The sequence below is a fragment of the Triticum urartu genome, chromosome 7 (genome assembly GCF_003073215.2).
Source record: "Triticum urartu cultivar G1812 chromosome 7, Tu2.1, whole genome shotgun sequence".
Classification (NCBI taxonomy): Eukaryota; Viridiplantae; Streptophyta; class Magnoliopsida; order Poales; family Poaceae; genus Triticum; species Triticum urartu.
Genome location: NC_053028.1, coordinates 478,535,865 through 478,556,837, shown reverse-complemented (window position 1 = coordinate 478,556,837; position 20,973 = coordinate 478,535,865). Strand labels below are relative to the sequence as shown.

General features: G+C 49.2%; 1 protein-coding gene across 1 annotated transcript; it reads right to left on the bottom strand.

Annotated features, from left to right (window-relative positions):
- Positions 1 to 612: 612 nt before the first annotated feature.
- On the bottom strand, positions 613 to 4,419 carry LOC125519688 (auxin-responsive protein IAA21-like). Its single transcript, XM_048684420.1, has 5 exons — positions 4,007 to 4,419; positions 2,822 to 3,063; positions 2,107 to 2,248; positions 1,291 to 1,352; positions 613 to 970 (listed from the first exon to the last, which is right to left on the bottom strand). The coding sequence occupies exons 1-5, from the start codon at positions 4,243 to 4,245 to the stop codon at positions 933 to 935; spliced, it is 723 nt and encodes a 240-aa protein (XP_048540377.1). The 5' UTR covers positions 4,246 to 4,419; the 3' UTR covers positions 613 to 932.
- Positions 4,420 to 20,973: the final 16,554 nt, after the last annotated feature.

The window sequence follows — 20,973 nt, the reverse complement described above, 5'->3', positions numbered from 1 at the left end:
CTGCCTGTTATAACAGGGCGGCAAATTCTTTTTTGTTTTGTTTTTGAAAAAGCCTAAATTCGCGGCAATCTCGACGCTTTTGTTTCTGCTCCGTCTTCTTTTCCTCATGATGGATGAAAGCGAATGATTGCAAGGAAGCCTCTTCACCCTTTACACAGACAGTATGATGGCGCCAGGAAAAGGATAACAACAACAACAACAACAACAACACCCATGGCCATGGAGGGGAAGGCCCGCACTACTAATTAAAGCACTGATTGAACTCAAGGCCACTATTCGAAATCAACAGGGTTTCGGAGTTGCATCACCTTGCAGTGCATGGTGCATATGTGTAGTGTAGAGGAGAGCACGGAAAAGACCACACGCCAAAACGAATCTAGGACCATCTACTACAGCAGAGTTAACCGAGGCAGCGCCATTCCTGCAGTTCCCTTGGAACAGAAACAGAAACAGAAACAGAGGAAGATTACGACGGCCTGATGCGATCTTCCAACCACCAGACATGGAGAATCATCGCAGTTTGACGCTTCTGCGTGCACCCAAAGCACAGCACAGTTACAAATAATGTCACTTGGAGCAACCAAAGAGTGTTCCAGAAATGATCAGACGAAATGAAAGCAACGTTCTTCTCATGGCTCGCCAAACACAGATGAAAGAAAAGAGTTTGCGGTACAGACAGAGCACACCAATTTACAACGGAAACCGCATACAACACACGCGAATCAAATCAAAGTAGTGCAGTAGTAGTAGATACACACAGATCAGCTTACACAATCTAACATGCTTGTTCCGAACGAACATACAAGGAAATAACAAAGAGAATACACGTAGGTTATATATATAAGTAAATCCCTTTCTCATCACACATAAAGTCCATCACCCTTGTAAGATGCGATCGCAGGAAAGGAAACAGATCGGGTTCATCGTTCTTGCTACTTCTGGTTCTTGCTCTTCTCGGCGGCCCTCGGAGCTGAAAAGCGGGAGTAAGTTCTCACGTTACAAGTTTGAATTAAGCACAAACAGTTAGTCATACTGACAGTGGTAAATATAGAAGACAATTCTTCCTCATACACACACACACACACACACACACACACACTATGCAAACATAGACATGCAAGTCCCACAGTTAATAGAACAGGCCTAACTTGCTTCACCCAAATTTATTCTTCTAGCAGTATATATAGAATAAAGCAGTGCAAGCAGTAGATTCTCTGCCAGCCTTCCATGACAAAAACTCACGGACACAAGTGACGATTTCCTATTCTGCTACATATTAACAGTACTTACCGAGGCCCACTGCATCTGACCCCTTCATGATCCTCATCCTCCTACAGCTGTCTGTGAACATTCTGTGGTACCAGAAAAATGAATATATATTACCAGTCATGTGGCTTTTTATGGACAGGATGAATACTGGATCAAGCTCAGGAACTCATTGGAATGTGCAAAATCTTGGTGGGCCAGGCATTGCAATGATGTGGCAGACTCATATGGGAAACAAAGTAATACATCATGGCTGGATGAAATCAAGAACTCACTAGAATGTCTTAAAAAAATTCAGCTTCACAAAACATGTACAAATCAAGAACCCGCTGGAATGTCTAAAATTGCTTTCTGTTCGACCCTTGTGTAATTCATTGCTGATGTAATGACCGCTTACGGTCGACTCCTTGGTATGGGGCTGCCAATCTCTTTTGAGTGCAATTAGACAAATACGACAAATGGTGCCCCCCCCCCCCCCCCTTCAATCTCGAAAAAAAACATGCACCATTCCCATTTATTTGTACAAAATTATTTCAACCAAATCTTCATAGGAGGGAGATATGAATTTTCAATAACACTCCAAATCAATAGCCCCAGATGAGACACTTCAGCAATTAAAGTACTCCAGTAAATTAAATGCATTACTGTATTAAGCTTTGTTACTTCATTAAAATATTTAAGACACAGGAGGCCAGGGTGTATGCATATGGACAACATAGAAAGTAAAAAAAAACTCGCTGATTAGATAGTTGCAAATACAGATGAAAAGCATTAATATTGCTGCAAAATCTGTATTGCTAGCGCATAATTTTATCAATATCCATATTACTCAATACTCACCGCCATGGAACATCACCAACAAGCATCCAATCACCATCCTTATCCTCATAAGTGAGCACAAGTTCAGTGCCGCTTTTAAGATCCATCAGCCGGCAATCAGATAATCCATCTCTTCCCGATTTTCCAGTCGATTCACCATGACCTGCAGGAACCAGGAACACACGGTATGCAAGTAAAGCCCTCTCAAAGAACATTTGCAAAAGAGTTATACTGGAACTAGCATTCATGGGAACATATCTGTGAAAAGAAGTCCAACTAAGGCTTGTAGTGACATGGGACAATAATGTTATTACCATGTGAACTCATTTCTACAAACCTCACAGGCAAAATCAATGATGTTCCTAACGCTGCAGTCAGTACAAACCATGTTATGTGATCCTGATGACATACAGTTCAGAAAGTTGAGACCTTAAATTAAACAAGCACAATAGCTGGTATTTATTCTTTACGAACTGGGGCAACCGTCAATTACCAGAACTAAAGACCCTAAAACGCCAAATACTACAATATGTGAAACCATATTAAGTATCAAAATGTATGGAGACGGAGAGTACATGTATACGGTAAAGACTGCACCTGCCCAAGTAAAAATACGTAGAAAAAAGTATTTACTCACCAAACAATTATGAATATACTACCACACAACATCAACAAGCCTATTGTGGCATCCCAAGCAATAACTGAGCCAAAGATGAAGGGTAAAACAAGAGCTCACCAACAGTAAAGCCGCTGAACTTTTTCTCCAGCTCCAGCGAGAGGTCCTTATAGTTCTTATACATCTTAAGATCCACCTTCCTGAGGTAAGGAGCACCATCCATGCTAACCTTGACATAAAGGCAGCCTGGTGCCGGTGCCTGCTTCGCCTCGGCCTCGTCTTTGCTTCTGGGAGCAGATAAGTTCGTCGCCATGGTGTTCTTCCTGTAACTGCGGATTGGTGGCCATCCTACCACCTGTGCCCTGTTACAGACATTCTAACATATCAAACACATATCCATTAAGAATTAAGGCTGCTTTAGTAGCCACAAAGTACTGAAATTACAACAGAAACTGAACCAGGACCACAAGGCAAGGGGATACCGGATTACTATTAGCTTGGAAGCAGTGGGTAGAATTAGATATGCTTGGGCGGATGCACAAAGGGGGAAAATCCATGTGAATTGGCGCACTGGCTAACTAACTTACTGCAGTGATTCCAGGAGCAAGTGGAGACCAGACAGACAAAAGTTGCTTCTTGTCCAAAGCCAACAAGGACGCGCACAAGAAGAAAGCTTCTTCAGCTTTTTCAGAACCACCACAGGTTTTATTTATTTTTTCTAGTCTTATAGTTCTGCTCATTAGGATGATATTTTGAAGATGAATTGCTCCTATAACACGATCTGCTAAAACTTATTGACAGAAACTGAGAAACGCAGAATGATTGTTGTGATTTGGCGTCACAAGAATGAACATTTTTCAAGGAAAGGGGGGGGAGGAAAACCATAAATACAGTAAGAAAGTAATCAAGTAAATCAATAACCAGTTTTATTTCCGCCAGAAAGGCTGCAAACAACAACCCACCAGAAATTTCCCTGTTTAAACTTGGTTATTGTTGAATCCCACTAAAAAAATTGTTTGTTGATGCCGAAGCATTTCACGCCAAAAACTTCCCCTGGTTGATGCCGAAGCATTTCACGCCAAAAACTTCCCCTGTTTAAAACCCCAGTCATGTCTGGTAGGAAGGAAATTAAATCGAGCAAACTTATTACTAAGAATCTTCGCATGAAACCGCCAAGACTGCTCGCAAGAAATTGCTACGACAAACATCAAGAAGTTTTATTTAAATATAAATGGAAATGAAGGTAAATAGATGAATAAAATGCTCAGAACCACCAAGGCACCAACCGGCGCCCAGTCCACCTACTTGGCGGCCGGCGGCTGCGCCTTCTTCTTCTCGTCCTCCTCCTCCGCCACCGCGCCCGCGAACCCGCGTTTCGCCCCGCCCTTGGACAGGAGCTCCAGTGTCAGCGGCGCCTCCGACGCCGCTCCACCGCCGTCCCCGGCAGCGTCCTCCGTCCCCGGGAGCCCCAGGCGCAGCTCCGTGGCCGCCGCCGCCGCTGCCGGCGACAGCCCGATGTAGTCCCGCTCCTGTGGTGGCGCCATGACCAGCGCAATCAGGCGAGCATTACGGCGCCGCGCGCTGGGAGATCTTGGCTTTTGAGAGGCTCGTCGATAAGGGGGGGAGGTGGGTCGGCTCTGTGCGTGCGGGAGGACGGCCCGTGTTGCTTGCCGCTGCGGTTGTGTGTGGGTTGCGCGAGTGGGGAAGACGGAGGGGGAGAGGGCACGAGAAAATGGGGTTTAATGGTGCGTGTTTGCGGGGAGGCCCTTTGTTTGCTCCGTAATTGCACATGGGGTGTGGTCTTAGTTTATGCTTTTGTTTTGTCTTTTGCATTTTTTTATGTGATTTTGTCTTTTCTTTTGGGAGGTTCGGCAGTGTGGGCATCAAGAATCAGATGTTTTGCTTTTTAGGCGGTAGATAGTTTAGAATAAATGTGTAGAGTGTTGCCTCTTAAGCATGATTGAATCTTGTCGGAGAGAAAATTACTTCAACTGATCCATATTACTTGCCGCTCCTTTGGTACAACCTTAAAACCACTTACTCCATCAATGTGATAAAGCAAGTGGGTCATTTTGAACCTCATTGTGCTCAAACCCCCTTTCTTTGTTCAACCATGTCATCTTCCTTTTTTGCCACCACTACCATTATCTTTTTCTAGCCCATGAATCTACCTTTTCATCATCTATTGCTATCGCCGTGGGGTATGTCTCCGCCTCCAATGTCTTTGACATGGGCCATTGTTGATGTCCTCCTTATTTATTATCTTTATTGTTCTCCCCTAACTTATGGCGCAAGCTTCTCGCGTTCTTTGCGACAAAAGAGTGCCACAAAAGCTAAAAGTTGGGTTCTATAGGACGGCAATTCGACCTGCAATGTTGTATTTGATGCTGAGTGTTGACCTACTAAAAGGCGACATGTTTAACAGTTAGGTGTAGCGATTGAAGAGAAGCTTGTCCAATATCGTCTGAGATGGTTTGGGCATATTTGGTGCAGGCACCCAGAAGCTACAGTGCACAATGGACAGTTAAAGTGTGCTGAGAATGTCAAGTGAGGTTGGGGGTAGATCAAACTTGACATGTGAGGAGTCTGTAAAAAGAGATACGAAGGACTGAAATATCATCAAAGAACTAGCCATGGACAAGGGTGCGTGGAAGCTAACTATCCATGTGGCAGAACCATGAGTCGGTTGCGATATCTTATGGGTTTCAACTCTAGGCAACCCCAACTTGTTAGGACTTAGGACTAAAGACTTTGTTGTTGTTGTATTGTTCTCCCCTAACTTCCATAAACCTCACCTCCGTCGCTTCCTAATGTCTCCTCTTTGGATTAGTGTAATTTTAACCATTAATTATGGCGACCAAAGGCATAGGCCACAGTAGAGTTGGTATAAATGACAATAGTACCATTGTACCAAAGAAGCGAGGTAGAAGCTATAGGTCATTTTCTGTGGAAGAAATGTTCTATGTAGCAAAAGCAAGTACTCCCTCTGATTTAAAATAATAGGAGGGAGTATTAGTTATCTTCGTTGCTTACCGTAGGAAGGTTACATAATGTGATAAAACCATAAGAGATGTGGTTTTCACACATCTGATTGTGTCATTCTAATGACTAAATGGATGTTTATGCATTTCATCAAATTTGGAATTTAGTTAACACTATACATTTGTTTGCACTGAACTAAATTTGCATTGCACTTTTTAGTGCAAAATAGCCGCTTCAAGCCTATCTTTGGACTAAAATTATCATGTCGCCTCACCTACATACCTATAGAGTTGCCTTTCATCCCTATACAAACTTTTAAACTCCATCATTATCAACCAAAATTTGTTGGACATGGTTGACGACAGAGGCTACTTTGTGTTTATTCATGTACAGAAGAACATAAGTGAATAATTAGAGGATTTCTATTATTAAACTTGTATATTTAAATTTCAACCATGTATTCACACCATAATTTTTCCGACCATAAAATCTTCTAATTAGGGTTGACTTGGTGAATAGAGATTAACAGTTGGCATGTTGATAGGGTCACTTGAGTAAGTAGGCCATGCGGTTTTTTGCATGTATCATTCACAAAACTAGATAACATCACACGTGTTGCTAAGGGGATCGTTTCTAATGTATTTAAATGAGATAAGGTTGTATGAAACATGAATATTTAGATTAATAATATATGAACTAAAACATAAAATTTATATTTTATTTTTTTGAGGGTAAACATATATTATATGTTGTATTTAATTATTATATGGTCGAAATATATTTATTGTATTAAGTAGTACTCCCTTCGTCTGAAAAAGCTTCAAGTTTTTTCGGACAGAGGGAGTACAATACAATGAAAATATTCTTTCTGTGCTAGTTCTGCTGGACCCTTGATGAGGTGGAATATTGTGGGAATGTTGAGATAAATAGAAATAGTGGAATCCACTAATAATAGAAAACTTCTTCACATGCAAGTTAAGGTGGGTCTTTAATGAGATGGCATATGTGCATTTTTACATAAATAGAAGTAGTGGTGATCATCTTCTCTCGGTTTGAAAGGCTACACAATGTGGTAAAACCATAAGAGATGAGGGTTTTCACACATTTGATTGTGTCATTCTAATGAGTAAATGGATGCTTGTTCATTTCATCAAATTTTGAATTTAGTTAACACTGTACATTTGTTTGCAATCAACTACATTCACATCACACTTTTTAGTGCAAAATAGCAGCTTCAAGCCTATATTTTGGACTAAAATTACCATACAGTCGGTCTTACATGCCTGTAGAGTTGCCTTTCATCCCTATGTAAACTTTAGAACTCCATAATTATCAACCACATTTTTTTGGACATGGTTGACAGCCAAAAGCAAAGTGAATAATTATAGTGTTCTTCTAAATAGCAGCCACCAACCCCCTCCCTCCCTCCCTCCCCACCGCATGCGCCGCGGGCCACTCCGGCCGCGGCGGCCACCCACCCGTCTTACCCCCTTTACTCCGGCTGCCGGCCTAGGGGCTATGCCGCCTCGCTCCCCTGCGAGTGCTCCGCCTTCGCCGGCTGCGAGCGCTGGATGGGAGACGCCCGAAAAGGAGGAGATCCAGGGCGGATCTAGCGGTTCGTCGGAGGTGCTGGCGACCCCTCTCACCCCGTCGCCGCGGCTTCCCCGGAGCCCAAGCCGTCACCCGTCTAGATCCGGGGCGGGTCTCGAAGACGCTGGCTTCGGACCGGCGGCTGGAGGCGTGGCTCCCCCATCTGAGCGCCCCCGCCTAAAATCCATTGTGGTAAGTGCGAATCCCCCTCCCTCTCCGGTCACCGACGACATTGAAGCTGGATGGGAGATCCAGCAATCACGCAAGAAACGCCGCGCCAGCCAGGATCCATTTAGTGCTAGGCAGAAAGGGAGGAGCCGGCCACTTCGCCACGGTCGCTCCCACGGGCACTCGGCGGGCAGGGACGCCTTTTTAAGCAGATTCAAGGGCCTCTGCTTCCGTTGCCTCAGCCCCCGCCACCGTAGAGTAGACTGTAGAGACCCTCTCCGGTGCATAATCTGCAAACGCCAGGGCCACTTCGGCCACGAGTGCTCTGAGAATCCCCGCAACAAAGTGGTTGCTGCCCCTCCGCGCTCCCCGCGCCGGCCAGTCCGCGAGCGCCTGACCTTTCCACCTCCGCCTGCACCTCCGCGTCAAGCTATGCAGCCGGGCACCCTCATCAACCACGGCCGGCGCCCACGCAACAGCCACAAGGTCATCGCCTCGTCACCGGCGATGGAGCATCAGCTCTTCCTGCTAAGCCAGCACACAGTCGTGGTCACCGCGGTGGGCACCAAGGCGCACGCGGCGAGCCCGCTCTCCCTCGGCCGAGCGATCGAGCACGAGCTCAAGATCCCCCCACACCTGCTCCGCATCACCAACCATGACCCTGAAGACTTCTTCGTCTACTTCACCATGCCGGCGCATAAGGACCTGGCGGTGCGGCGCGGCTCGCTGTCGGTGGACGGCGTGCCGTTCCTGCTCGAGCCATGGCGGGAGGACGCCCACGCCGTCCGGCTCAAGTGGATGTTGCATGCTTGTGTCATCATCGAGCGGCTCCCCATGCAGCTCTGGACGATCGAGGGCGCGATCGAGGCCATTGATGACATGGTCATCGTCGACTGCCTCGACAGCCGGACCCACGAGCGCGTCGACACCAAGCTGTTCGCTTGCTGGGTCTGGTGCTGGGACGTCGCCCACATCCCCACGAAGCGCACAATTTGGAAGCACGCCCGGGGCGCGGGACGCGTCGACGAGATGGTGGGCTACTCCCCGTCGAGCGGCGCCGTTGCGCCACCGCCAGAGCTGCTGCAGTACGATCTGCTCATCCACCTAGACCTCGTAGAAGACTGGACCCCGCTCTCGCCGCGCTCCTCCAACTCGCCGCAGAGCGGCGTCCCCTCCGATGACAACGAGCCCGACGAGCGCCCCTTCCCTAGGGTCGAGCCGGGCGTCTGGGCGGAGCGCGTGGAGGACGGCCGGTCGGCGCTTGCCCCGGTACCTACCCTGCGTCCCCAACCCCGTGTCGCTTCGACAGGGTGCAGGGGCATGCCGGCCACTGAGGGCCGGCGCGACGACGACGGGGGTGACCCCGGGTACCAAAGGCGGAGCTGGAAGGACACGCTCCTTGGCAGGGGGCGTGCCAGCGACCGCGGATCGGCCCCTGCCCTAGTGCCACCAACGGGCCGTTCGCGCAGCCGCACCCCCGCCTCGCGCCACCGTCAGGGCGCACCGCGGGGCCGACAACTGTGCATCGACAAGCAGGCCGCGGTCGAGCCCACCAGGAGGAAGGAGGCGGCAGCTGCACCCTCCCGCCAGCCCAAAGCCCGGGGAAAGAGCATGGCCCGGCGCACGAACGGTGGCTCGATGGTGGCGGAGTCGTCGGGTGGCCCCTTGCTACTTGCTCCACCGCGCCCGCTCAGCCAGGACCATGCTGGGGAGCTGGTGGCGGTGGCAGACCCGGTCGAGGTGTTCTTCCAAGGCGCAAAAAAGAACCTCCCTCCCCCTCCCCGCCCCGACGCCATGGCCTCGAAGATTGACGAGGCGATCGCTGCCAAGCTCGACAAGCCTCTCTGCTTCGACGACGTGGAAGACGGAGGCAGCGGCGGCTCATTCGACATGGGTCCGGCCCTTTCCCTGGCCCGCCATACCCCGCTGGCTGCAGACACGCACGAGATGCAACTGGGCGTGGTCACGCAGAGGGTGACGGAGATGCAGCTCAGAGAGGATGGAGCTGACGACGATCCCCGGCTGGCCCTCTTCTCCAAGCCGGCGCCGGCGATCGTTGGGAAGTCACCGGCAAGGAACAAGACGCCTGCCAGGGCTCGGCCTCACGCCACGCCGGTCAGGCAGAGTGCCCGCCAAGCTGCAAACCCCTCCCCGGTGCCGGTCTCTCAGAGGGCAACGCTCCAGCTGGTGCAGGGCCTCGGCGTCCTTGGGCCAAAGGAGAAGATGACGGCACGGGCTGCTGAGGCCCTCATCCGCCGTTTCGACGAGCCCTTGTCTGACGACGACATTGCGGCCATCGCAAAGCTCACCTGCCTCGACGCCCACGCCCTCAAGGCAATCGCTGGCATGCCCAGCCAGCAAGGAGATGCCGCGGTGCCCCAGTCCCCATGTTAGAGGACCGTAGCTTTATGTTCGGCCGACGACGACCAGCAGTTAGCTGGGTAGAGTTAGGGATGCGCTGTCTCAATAGCCAGGTTAGAGGATTAGATGTTCGCCGGCGGGTTTTTGGGCCTATTGGTGGCCGCCGGCGACCCCAGGTTGTACGGAAGGTGTTCCTGTGTTTTATGGATGCTGTAGTAGTTAGTCGTCGGCAATCTGATGTGCACCACCCTGATCACCCCCACCGTAGCAAGAGCTTTTCTCGGCCACCCCATGGATGACACAAACATACCAATCATGAGCTGGAACGTGAGAGGACTAAACACGCCGGCGAGGCGCTCTGTCATCCGCGATGCTGCCCACACTCACAAAGTAGCAATTCTCTGCATACAGGAAACTAAAATCGACTGCTGGTCCACTAGCTTAGCTAGAGAAATAGGAGGCACCTGGCTCGACCAGCACATAGTTCTCCTCGCCATTGGAACTAGGGGAGGGGCGGCCATCTTCTGGAACTCCAGCATGCTAACGATGCAATCTCACTCGATAGGGCAGTTCTCTATCACAGCAAAAGTACAGACAGGAGGATTAGGCAAAGAATTCTGGCTGACCACGGTTTATGGGCCCTCTGATGAGGATAGGAAAGATGACTTCCTCGCGGAAATAGCTAGAGTCGCCCCGCCAATTGGCCAAGCGTGGCTCATCAACGGCGATTTCAACATTATATATGAGGCTAGAGATAAGAATAACACCAACATCAACCGCAGGCTCATGGGTAAATTTAGAGCAGCAATCGATGATGGTGGCCTACGCGAGATCAAGTGCAAAAACCGTCGCTTCACCTGGAGCAATGAGCGCCGAAACCCCACCCTAGTTAGCATCGATAAATTCTTCTGCACCATCGCTTGGGAAGGGCTCTTCCCGTCCTTCCTCCTGCATGCTGCATCAACTTCATGCTCAGACCACTGCCCTTTGCTCCTCGCGCCTGCAGCAGCCCCTCGCCGCCCAGCAACATTTAGATTTGAGTCTTTCTGGCCCCGGTTCCCGCGCTTCCAGGAAACGGTGCAATATGCCTGGAACCGCCCAACAACAACGCGATGCGCTTTTGCGAGGCTACATGAGAAAATGAGAAGGGTAGCTATGGATCTCAAAATCTGGAGCAAATCTCAGTTTGAAGGGGCCAAGCTTCATATGCACATTGCAACAGAAGTAGTCCTACGCCTAGATGTTGCTCAAGAAACTAGAGCCCTCTCTGACGCAGAATTTCACCTTAGGAAAATGCTTAAACTCAAAATCTTAGGCCTTGCTGCAATTGATCGAGCACGGAAGCGCCAGGCATCTAGGATTACTTGGCTGCGTGCTGGAGACACGCCAACCGCCTTCTTCCAAGCGAAGATAAATGCTAGGAGACGGAAAGCATTCATCCACATGCTCCACGGTCCGTCCGGTGTAGTCACCAGGCAGGAGGACAAGGAAACCTTGATCTACGACCACTTCTCCTCCTTGCTGGGCACGGCAACACACCGCGGCACAACCATTGGCTGGCGCTCACTTGACATGCCCAGGCTGCAGGGTGGAGGACTGGACAACCCGTTCACGGAGGATGAGGTGTGGCGTGCTATCAAGGCGTCACTGGCAGATCGAGCGCCGGGCCCGGACGGCTTCTCTGGCACCTTCTTCAGGGCATGCTGGGCAACTATCAAAGACGACATCATGGCTGCGTTCAATCAGTTTTACAACTTAGTAGGCAGCAATTTTGGAGCTCTCAACACCGCGGTCGTCGCACTACTGCCAAAAAAAGACGGAGCGACAACAATCAACAACTACAGGCCAATTAGCCTCACCCACTCCATAGCAAAGTTCATCTCCAAAGTACTTTCCCTCAGGCTTGCTAGTGTGATCCACACGCTCATCTTGCCAGCGCAGTCGGCTTTTCTTAGGACTAAGTGCATTCACGATAGCTTCCTATATGTTCAAAACTGCATCAAGGCCCTGCATCGACGGAGAACACCGGCTCTTCTTCTCAAATTGGACATAGCAAAGGCTTTCGATAACGTGTCATGGGAGTACATCCTCGAGCTTCTGCAACATAGAGGCTTTAGTGCGCGTTGGAGAGATTGGATAGCGCTGTTGCTGTCCTCCTCCTCTTCGTCCTTCCTCCTCAACGGCATCCCCGGAAAGAATGTCCGGCACCGGCGAGGCCTACGGCAGGGCGACCCACTGTCACCTTTCCTCTTCATCCTGGCGATCGACACACTCCACCACCTTCTTCAGGCTACAGCTGAGCAACGCATCATTGCTCCGCTGCCAGGACGAGAGATAAAGGTTAGGATTAGCCTCTACGCTGACGACGCGGTTATCTTTGCAAACCCTGTTAGGGAGGAGATCGATGCACTCATGGAGATTCTTCGTGATTTTGGCGCAGCCTCGGGGCTGCACATCAACCCCTCAAAGTCGATGGCCTTACCCATTAGATGCGAAAATATAGACCTAGGGTACATATTGCAAAATTTTGGAGGAACAGTGGGGCACTTCCCAACGACTTACCTGGGTCTGTCGCTGACGCTAGCCAGGCTGCGACTCGCGAACCTACAGTTCATCATAGATAGGATCAAAGCCCGTCTCGCGGGATGGAAAGGGAAGCTGCTACCATTGGCTAGTCGACGTGTGCTGGTTCGATGCGTCCTCAGCGCCATGCCTACGTTCGCTTTGACTGTCCTTCGAGTGCTGAAGAAGCTTCTAAAGGAGATTGACAAGTGCAGGCGCAGATTTTTATGGAAGCAAGATGAGGAGATCACAGGTGGTAGCTGCAAGGTCAATTGGACAGCAGTGTGCGCTCCCACATTGCACGGAGGACTGGGCATCCTCGACCTCGAGCGGTTCAACCGAGCCCTTAGATTGCGGTGGCTCTGGACATCCTGGACCGACCCGGAGCGAGCATGGGTTGGTACAGAGCCACCGTGCAGCAACATCGACAAAAGCCTTTTCAGGGCAGTGACCACGGTCACCATCGGCGACGATGCAACGGCTCTCTTCTGGCACTCCTCCTGGATCGGGCCGCACAACTTAGCCGCCTCATACCCCCTCCTCTACTTGCACTCCAGGCGAAAAAACAGGACGATGCGCGAGGCGCTCACAGGGAAAACTTGGATAAAAGACCTGCGACACGGGAATCTACAGCAACTCCTGCCAGAATTTATCAGACTACACCGCATTATTTCCTTGATTGTGCTAACTGACGGGAGCAGGGACAAGAATTAGATGGACTCTTGAGGCGAGCGGCCTATACTCGGCAAGCTCGGCTTATGCCGTGCAATTTCAGGGACGTGTTCATGTTGACTGGCAGAAGCTGATCTGGGAAGCAAAGGTGCCGGGGTGCATTAAGATTTTCAACTGGCTCCTCCTGCAGAACCGTCTATGGACATGCAATAGACTGCAACGGCGCGGCTGGCCGAACAACTATTTTTGCCCGCTCTGCGTCCGCAACCTGGAGACAGCATACCACCTAGTTTGGACCTGCCCACTGGCCCGTGAGGTTTGGGAGAGGGTGGCTGCAAGACGAGGATGCCAACAGCTTCACCCAGGGCACCAGTTTCAGGAAGATAGCGTCGTCGCTGTTTTCCAGCAGATAGCGGCAAACACCCAGCCGGTGCAGCAGAGGGCCAGCAATGCCATCATGCTCCTAACATGCTGGGAGCTTTGGCAAGAGCGGAACCGGTGTGTGTTTAGGGGGGAAATACCGTCAGTGCAAGGCATCACACAGGCCATCGAGCACTCCATTGAACTTTGGCGACAAGCGGGAGCAACACACCTAGAGAGACCCTTTTGGGATCCACCATGAAAAGTTAGATTAAGAGAAGTTTTTCTTTTCTTTTCTCTTTCATCAGTTTTTGTACTGATTGGTCCTAGGACCCTCATCCCACCCTTTGTATTTCCCCATTGCTTTCTGCTTATCAATGAAACGTCAGCAGTATGTTGGGTCTTTCAAAAAAAAAATAGTGTTCTTCTATTGAACTTATATATTTTATATTTCAACCATGTATTCACAGCATATAGAACGCTCTGCTAGAATATATTCTCTTCATATTGCAAATACATGTCATTTTTTATACTTACACATTCTTTAAGATTTACATTTGACCACAATTCTTACAATAGAATATATATATATATATATATATACATATATATATATATATAACATAAGAGAATTAATATATTATAAACGCACTTTTCAAGAGAAAAAAAGCATATGATTTACATGCTCTTAGTTGAAATATTTGATACAATATTTGTAGTCAAAGTTGTAAAATTTTAACTCAAGGCAAATCAGAAATGATATGTATTTCTGTTATGGGTGGAGTATATTCATAAGTGAACATTGTGGATCCTGGCCGCCGATGGTTACAACAGGACCAAATATCCCGTTTGATAATTTTGCTGACAACTAAAAAGTTGTTTTTTGTGTGTGAAAAGGCCCAAGGCCATATATTAGATAAAATCAGCCTTTACAAGAACACCCTTCAAATAATATAAATTACAGGTAAGCCCTTAATGAAATCAACAACCTTTTCCTTCTACATCCACCGATGGCGCGTCGTGAGCAAAACTCCTTGTCGCCTCTGGGACTTCATATCACGAAAGCAATCTTGTTGAAACCCGTCAGCTTGAAGAAGTTACCACCATGAAGTCATCAATATAGATCAGAAAATGCCAAACGACCACGATCTAGACAGATCGCCATACTAGACAAGCTGCCTAGGCCAGAAGATAATATCAATTCAAACTAGACGCATGGGGGCGGGGGGATGTGACGTCATCCGTCATCCCCTCCGTAGAAAGTAGGACGCCATTAGTCATCTAGACGAAACAAAGACAAAAACAAGGCCCAAGATCTTGCATTGACTAAAGCTCCATACGCCCTCCACCGATGCCAAACAACATTGCCGGAGCAAAGACATGACGGAGAGGTCTCGTCCCTTACCACCGATGACGCCATCGCCTCGCTCCCTTCAACCAAGACACACAAACTTAACACTAACTAAAGCTAGGGCGACCAGAGACTATGCAAACACCGTAGACCGAGGTTCCCCCAGCTCGACGACGAGGGGAACTGGTTGCGGCTGAAGAGGAACCCTAGTCGCCCTTTTTCTCTCGGGCCGGAGGCGTGCCCATTTGTCCCCTATTCGGCTTTTATGTAAAGAGTAGGTTGAGTCCGAATTCTCCGCCAAAGCATTTGAGGTTAGAACCTACGATTCCAATTCTTTGTGGCAGCCAAGCACTCCTATTTTGCTAAATTCAGTCTCAGTTCTTGAATACATCCGGACCTTATGAGCGCGTTCGTGACTGCTCCGTATAACTACCAACGGATTACACGGGCAAGGCTACAAAACCCTCTGTTCATGTCGCTCTTGCCTCACCTCATGACAAAAATGGCGCGCGGTAGCTAGCCTTGCCGTTGAAACGGCAGGTGCGTGTCTCCGTGGAGAGTGGCGGGGAGCTTTCGGGAGAACTATGCCCGGTTAGATGCACCGTACACAGACATGGAGACGCCACCGGAAAGATGGAGCCCGGGCGGCCGGCCGGCCAGCCGATCGACGCACGACGTGTCCAGGCCGGAGGGCGGACCACAGATCGCTGCATGGGACATCGACGGCGACGGCGGCCGGCGACGACGACGCGCCACCCGCCAGTGCCACCCAACGAGAGAGCGAGGCGGCTGGCCGGCTGGACCCCCCCTGCCGAGCGATGTCTACTGTGCTAGTTTGGTCCATGGCCGCTGTATCCTATATTTGGTTGGAGTGATGAGATCGGCTCCACCTGCGCGTGCGGGTGCTTAATTGGCTAGGGGCCGTGCGTGCGCGCGTGCGCCTGATCTTTGGCTCACCCGTTCGTGTGAGGCGCCGGATCGTTTTGCAGGTTTCCGTCCGTGTTTTTTTTTTTTCAGAAAGTGATGATAATATTACGGAAATGTTAACGCCCACACGTGTGGGCGTTCACCATCCCGACCACACGCAAGCATCTCCGTTGGCAACTGTTTGCACGAATCTTGGAACAAACCGGCCGGTTTTCTGCGCCACGTAGGACGAGGCGCGTGTGCGGTGTGCGAGACAGTTCGCCTGCACGTTGGTTGCCATCCCGCGGTCAGCTGTTGCCACTCGGAGGCGTGCGGTGGAACTGCAATGCGCCCGCACGCCACGCTCCGATCACGGTTGATGTCAAACACGTCGCACACCTCTGCCCCCTCTCCGTCACAATTCCATTTACTCACCCGCACCGCAGTTACTGGCACAACCCACTCGCATTTCAAACCATTGGAGGAGAAGGCGAGGGGAGAAGGCGACGGCGGAGGCGGAAGAATCGACGGTGTTCGCGACCGTCGGTGGGGCTCGCCAGAACGGAGCGGCTTCGCCGGAGCGCCTGCGGGTTGAAGGTAATGCTCGATACAACTCTCGCAATCTCTTTCTGTATTTTTCCCCCTTCCCTCCCTGTTCGATTCCTCGATCGAGATTCGTAGAGATTCAGGCGATTCGGCGATGCGTCGGTGTTCCCGCCGGCGCCGAAGTCGTCTGCTAGCCGCTTTTGGTGGCACTGGGCAGTTTCGTCGCAGCCGCGGCGGCGGCATCGTCGGTGTGGTTATGCTTGTTCGGAGGCACGCAATAGTATTGCCTATGGATTGGGCAGGTGTCTCCCGGTTTGTTTGATGCGCATTTGGTTCGAATTTGTGTTTGCAGTCAGTTCGTGGGAGAATTTTGAGGGTGAATTTGAAGTCGCGGTAGTTGCCATTGAACCCTAGATCTAGTTAGTTGGGTTTTGAAACTGTAGTATGAGGCGAACTTGATAGTTTCATTAACTATCATGATTGTGTGGCAACTAACTCCCTGAACAAATGTGATAGTTGCCACAAATATGTTTCCCCTTTGTGGCAACAAATTACTGAAATGACTGTGCTAGTTGCCACATATAAGCTTTCGCATGGGGCAACTATTTTTATTGAATGACTGTGATAGTTGCCACACACACGCTCTTCCATGTGGCAACTAAATTTACTGAATTACTGTGATAGTAGCCACAAACATGCTTTTTATTGTGGCATCTAATTTTTCTGAATGATTTGTGATAGTTACCACACTGTGATAGTTGCCAAAATCGGTAGTCAATGTAGTTTCAGGAGCCAACTGCACTGGACGGCAACTAATGTGCACATCAAGTGTGCCTGTTGCCACTTGGATAGTATATTCATGTGGTGAATAGAATGTGAACACACTGTCTGTTGCCATTATGCAGATAAGACAGTGTGGCAAATTGGCTGCATAATGTGGCAACCAAATTTGCATATCAATTCTGTCAGATGCTATACATATGATTTACATGTGGCAAGTTTTTCGCTGACCACCATGAAAATTTGGTCTGTTCCTATCTCAGCAGAATGGCTCGTGGCGATCATCAAAACGATGATGATGATTTCATGGATCCACCACAGCGTAATCGGGTAGCTGGACGGAGAAAAGAGGGTGATGAGGTAAATGTTCGCACATCCCCCCTTCCTCCTGATTTGTGTTACTGGTTGACACCTCGAGCTTGTAGTCGTCTGACACGAACTAAAATTTCATGACATTGCAAAACATGGCAACAACTGATCACTGTTTGCAAAAAACATGGCAACAACTGATCACTTTTTGTTTGTTTTTTGCAGAAGAAGAAACGTATTCGCAACAGAGCCTCCCAAGAACGACTGACTGCATTGACTGACAAATTCACCGACGATCAGAAGGGGGCTGCTGCTGAGATGGGTATGCAGTCTATGATGGATGTCCGGTGCACGAACCTTGTCAACCATGTATGCGACTGGCTTGGTGAGATCTACGACCCTGCCTCCAGGAAATTCGTGATTCCGGGACGCGGAAGACTACCGTTGAACGATGAATCCGTGTTCTGCACTTTGGGTGTGCCTCGTGGACATATGAAAGTCCCGTACGAGGTCAACAATGAGATCAAGGAAGCGCTGTTCCCCCATTTGTTTCCTGGCTCTGAATCCATGCCGAACACGTCCGCAGTGGCAGATTCGCTGCAGGCCATGACGACGCATGGAGATGTTTTCAAGATGAAGCTACTCATGTACCTCATCTCAGCTGTTTTCGCGCCGACCACCTCTCTTCGCCCAAGCAACAAATGCTTCCCCATCCTGGTGAATGATCCATCTTTACTACTTCATTTTCCTTTGATCTTTTTGTCTCCGATGTCATGTGTAAAGCTAGTGACTGCCAGCGTTTTCCGATGTTTTTTCCATTTGATTTCTGATGCGACAACCCTTTTTTTGTCCTGAATTTTTGTGTGGTGCAAGCGGATCTGGGAAATGTGAAGAACATGAATTGGTGTAAGTTTATTGCCGACTTCCTGCATGATGCATTCTCAAGCAAGATGTACCAAAAGGGTTGTCGACTGCATTTAATGGTATTTTTTTACCAGTTCTTTCTGTGAACACTATTTTTTTAACACACTTTTATTCATGCATGGCAACCTAATCATAACAAGATGGCAACCTGATCATATCAAGATGGCAGCTGCCATAATGACAATATGGCAACTGGCATAATGACAATATGGCTACTCCCATCATATTAGTATGGCAACTGTCATCATACTATGATGGCAACTGCCATCATAACAACATGGCAACTGCTATCACACTATGATGGCAATTAGCACATGGAGATGGCATCTTCTTCTTTTTCTTCTTTTTTTTCATGCACCTCAACTTGATTATCATGGGAACATATTTTATCCTGTTTTCCTCCACACAGTACCCATGATGGCAACTGATATTTATTTCTTTTTAAAATTGTTTTGCATCAGCTCATATACGTCGACTGTCTTGACCTGTCCACCGTGGACTTCACTGGGACAGGAGGCCCGCCGCGTGCGCACAAGTTTGCTGTTTCTGCGTGGACTATCAACGCTGTCAAGGCTGTGCTTGCCGTAGACAAGGCTACTGACACCACTTATGGAAAACTGCAGGTTAGTTCTGGTTTCTTTGCCCACATGGCATGCCTATAAATTGGCATGAGGCAACCGTCTGTGGGTCATAAGAGATGACTACCTTTGTTATCCATGGCTGTCTGAGTACTGTATCCATGTCTCATTCCACATGGCAACCCTTTTCATTCGTGCTTAAACTTACATTCTCTCTCTTACGTCCTAGCTTTTTTTTCTTTGTTCTTTCCAGCTGATGGCCAAGCATGCTATAGACTACAGCGTGTTTGGGGGGCCTCAAAATTTTGGAAAGTGGATGGACGTGTACTCAGCTCCGTCTTGCCCTGCCGAGGTAATCAAAAGATCTACATCTATGGTTTGACATGGAGTATTTTTTGATGTCGTGCAAGTGATTGCAATACGGTGGTCATTGATACTTCTTTGTTTCGTGCACAGGCGAGGGCACCTGTTGAGCATCTAATAGGGCAGTTTGCATTTGGAATGACCGGCTTGCTCGGGAAGTTGGTTGAGGGGTGGACGTCCCTCAGTGGCTCTGACAGCGACGCGGTTGCGAGGCAGTTCACTTCGTTTGTCCCAGAACGTACACACCAGCCAACCGGTTGCCGTGGCCGGTATGACTACAACAGTTCCCAAGAGCCTGCTGACACACAAGATGAACTAGGTGGAGATGCTGGTCTCAGCAAGGATGACGACGATGTCATGGAGAATGTGCAAGAGGACACCGATGATGATGATCATGCTGAAGTTCACGCAGGTGGTAACAAGGGCAAGGATGCAACAGATATCCCCCAACCGGAGAAAGTGAAACAACACACGGCTGCGAGAGGCGAGGGGGTTTTGCCATCAAAGAGGGGGAGGGCTCCAGAGGGTGTTGGGCAGGGTTCTGCTGGCAAGAGGTCTAGGACCGACCCCGTAGCTGCCAGGAAGAGGTTCGAATTTTATTTTAGTTTTTTGCTTTGTCTACCTTCTTCGAACAGACTCATCCTTTTTTTTGCACTTGTTTTTGTCAAGCGTGGCAACGAGTTTGCTATTTGACAATTGCCACCTTTTTTCCTCCATCTCATACGTGCAGCGAGCCGACAGCTGGTGGACGAGCAGTTACGAAGAAATAGGCGCCAACGCCAACCCGTGTTTCTGCTCGATTGAACAAAGGTGCCCCCATTGCCGGTGACACCCCTTCCACCAGGTCATCTCCTCGCATGACGACGACCAACACCGGGGATCCTGTCATGTTGCCAGACATGAGGAAGGCAGTCAGGAAGTAGGTTTTTTCATCCGCTTTCATTGACATAGCGCTATACTTTCTTGATTTTCCAATGCATCCGTTTAGCTTGTCACATTGTCTTCTGTCATCGCCCCCCCACGTGGCAACTGCTGTTCTCCAAATGATTTTTTCCTTTCCTTCTTAAGTGTACGGCAACTCCTATTGTTTTTACATGGCAACTGGAATCTAGGCCAAATGGTAACTTTATGTACCTAATGGCAACTACCATCTTTACCGTTGGCTTGTGAGCTCATCCCACACCTAGGTTTGAAATTGCATTCATGGCAGATCAGACATTTTTTTTCATTCTTCAATTTTGGCTAACATGGCAACTGCTGCTGGATGGCAACTGCTAATTATGACACATGGCAACTCACGTTCCCCTTACATGGCAACTACCAGCTTTTCCACTTTTTTCTCATTTTTTTTAAGATTTCTACCAAGGCAAACATATTTTTGTTCACTTTTTAATACCTTTTTCGTGTGCTTTTTTTGCAGGGTGAAGAATACTACTACGCGCGGGGCCAAGCATATCAGTAAGGACCCGCTCGAACGCCTGCATTCAAAGTTGTCAACAGGGGGCAACTCAGATGTACATGAGGCACCAGGAGACAATACTGCTGCTGCACCGTTGACCGCTCCCACCAACTCTGATGCAAGTGGCCGACCATCTCCGCCGGCTGCAGATGTGCAGGCTACAACAACAGGCATCCATACATCGGGGAGTGACGAGTCGGTATCTGCCAGGACAACTGAAATATTGCCAACTCTTCTGGCAATGAAGGATGCTGCTGTGAGCCATGCCACCCCATCAGCAAGTGTTGAAGTGGACGCTCCCGAGACGAACCTAAGCAAGGAAGATTCCCGCTCATCTAACACTGATTCCAAGCGCATGCGT

What these genes read in the sequence shown, in the direction of transcription:
- LOC125519688 (XM_048684420.1), bottom strand. Translation starts at nt 4,245, where the DNA reads ATGGCGCCACCACAGGAGCGGGACTACATCGGGCTGTCGCCGGCAGCG. An exon ending in GTTCAGCGGCTTTACTGTTG is followed by an intron (nt 2,249 to 2,821) that starts GTGAGCTCTTGT and finishes TGGTTCCTGCAG; the next exon opens with GTCATGGTGAATCGACTGGA. An exon ending in GTCAGATGCAGTGGGCCTCG is followed by an intron (nt 971 to 1,290) that starts GTAAGTACTGTT and finishes CCCGCTTTTCAG; the next exon opens with CTCCGAGGGCCGCCGAGAAG.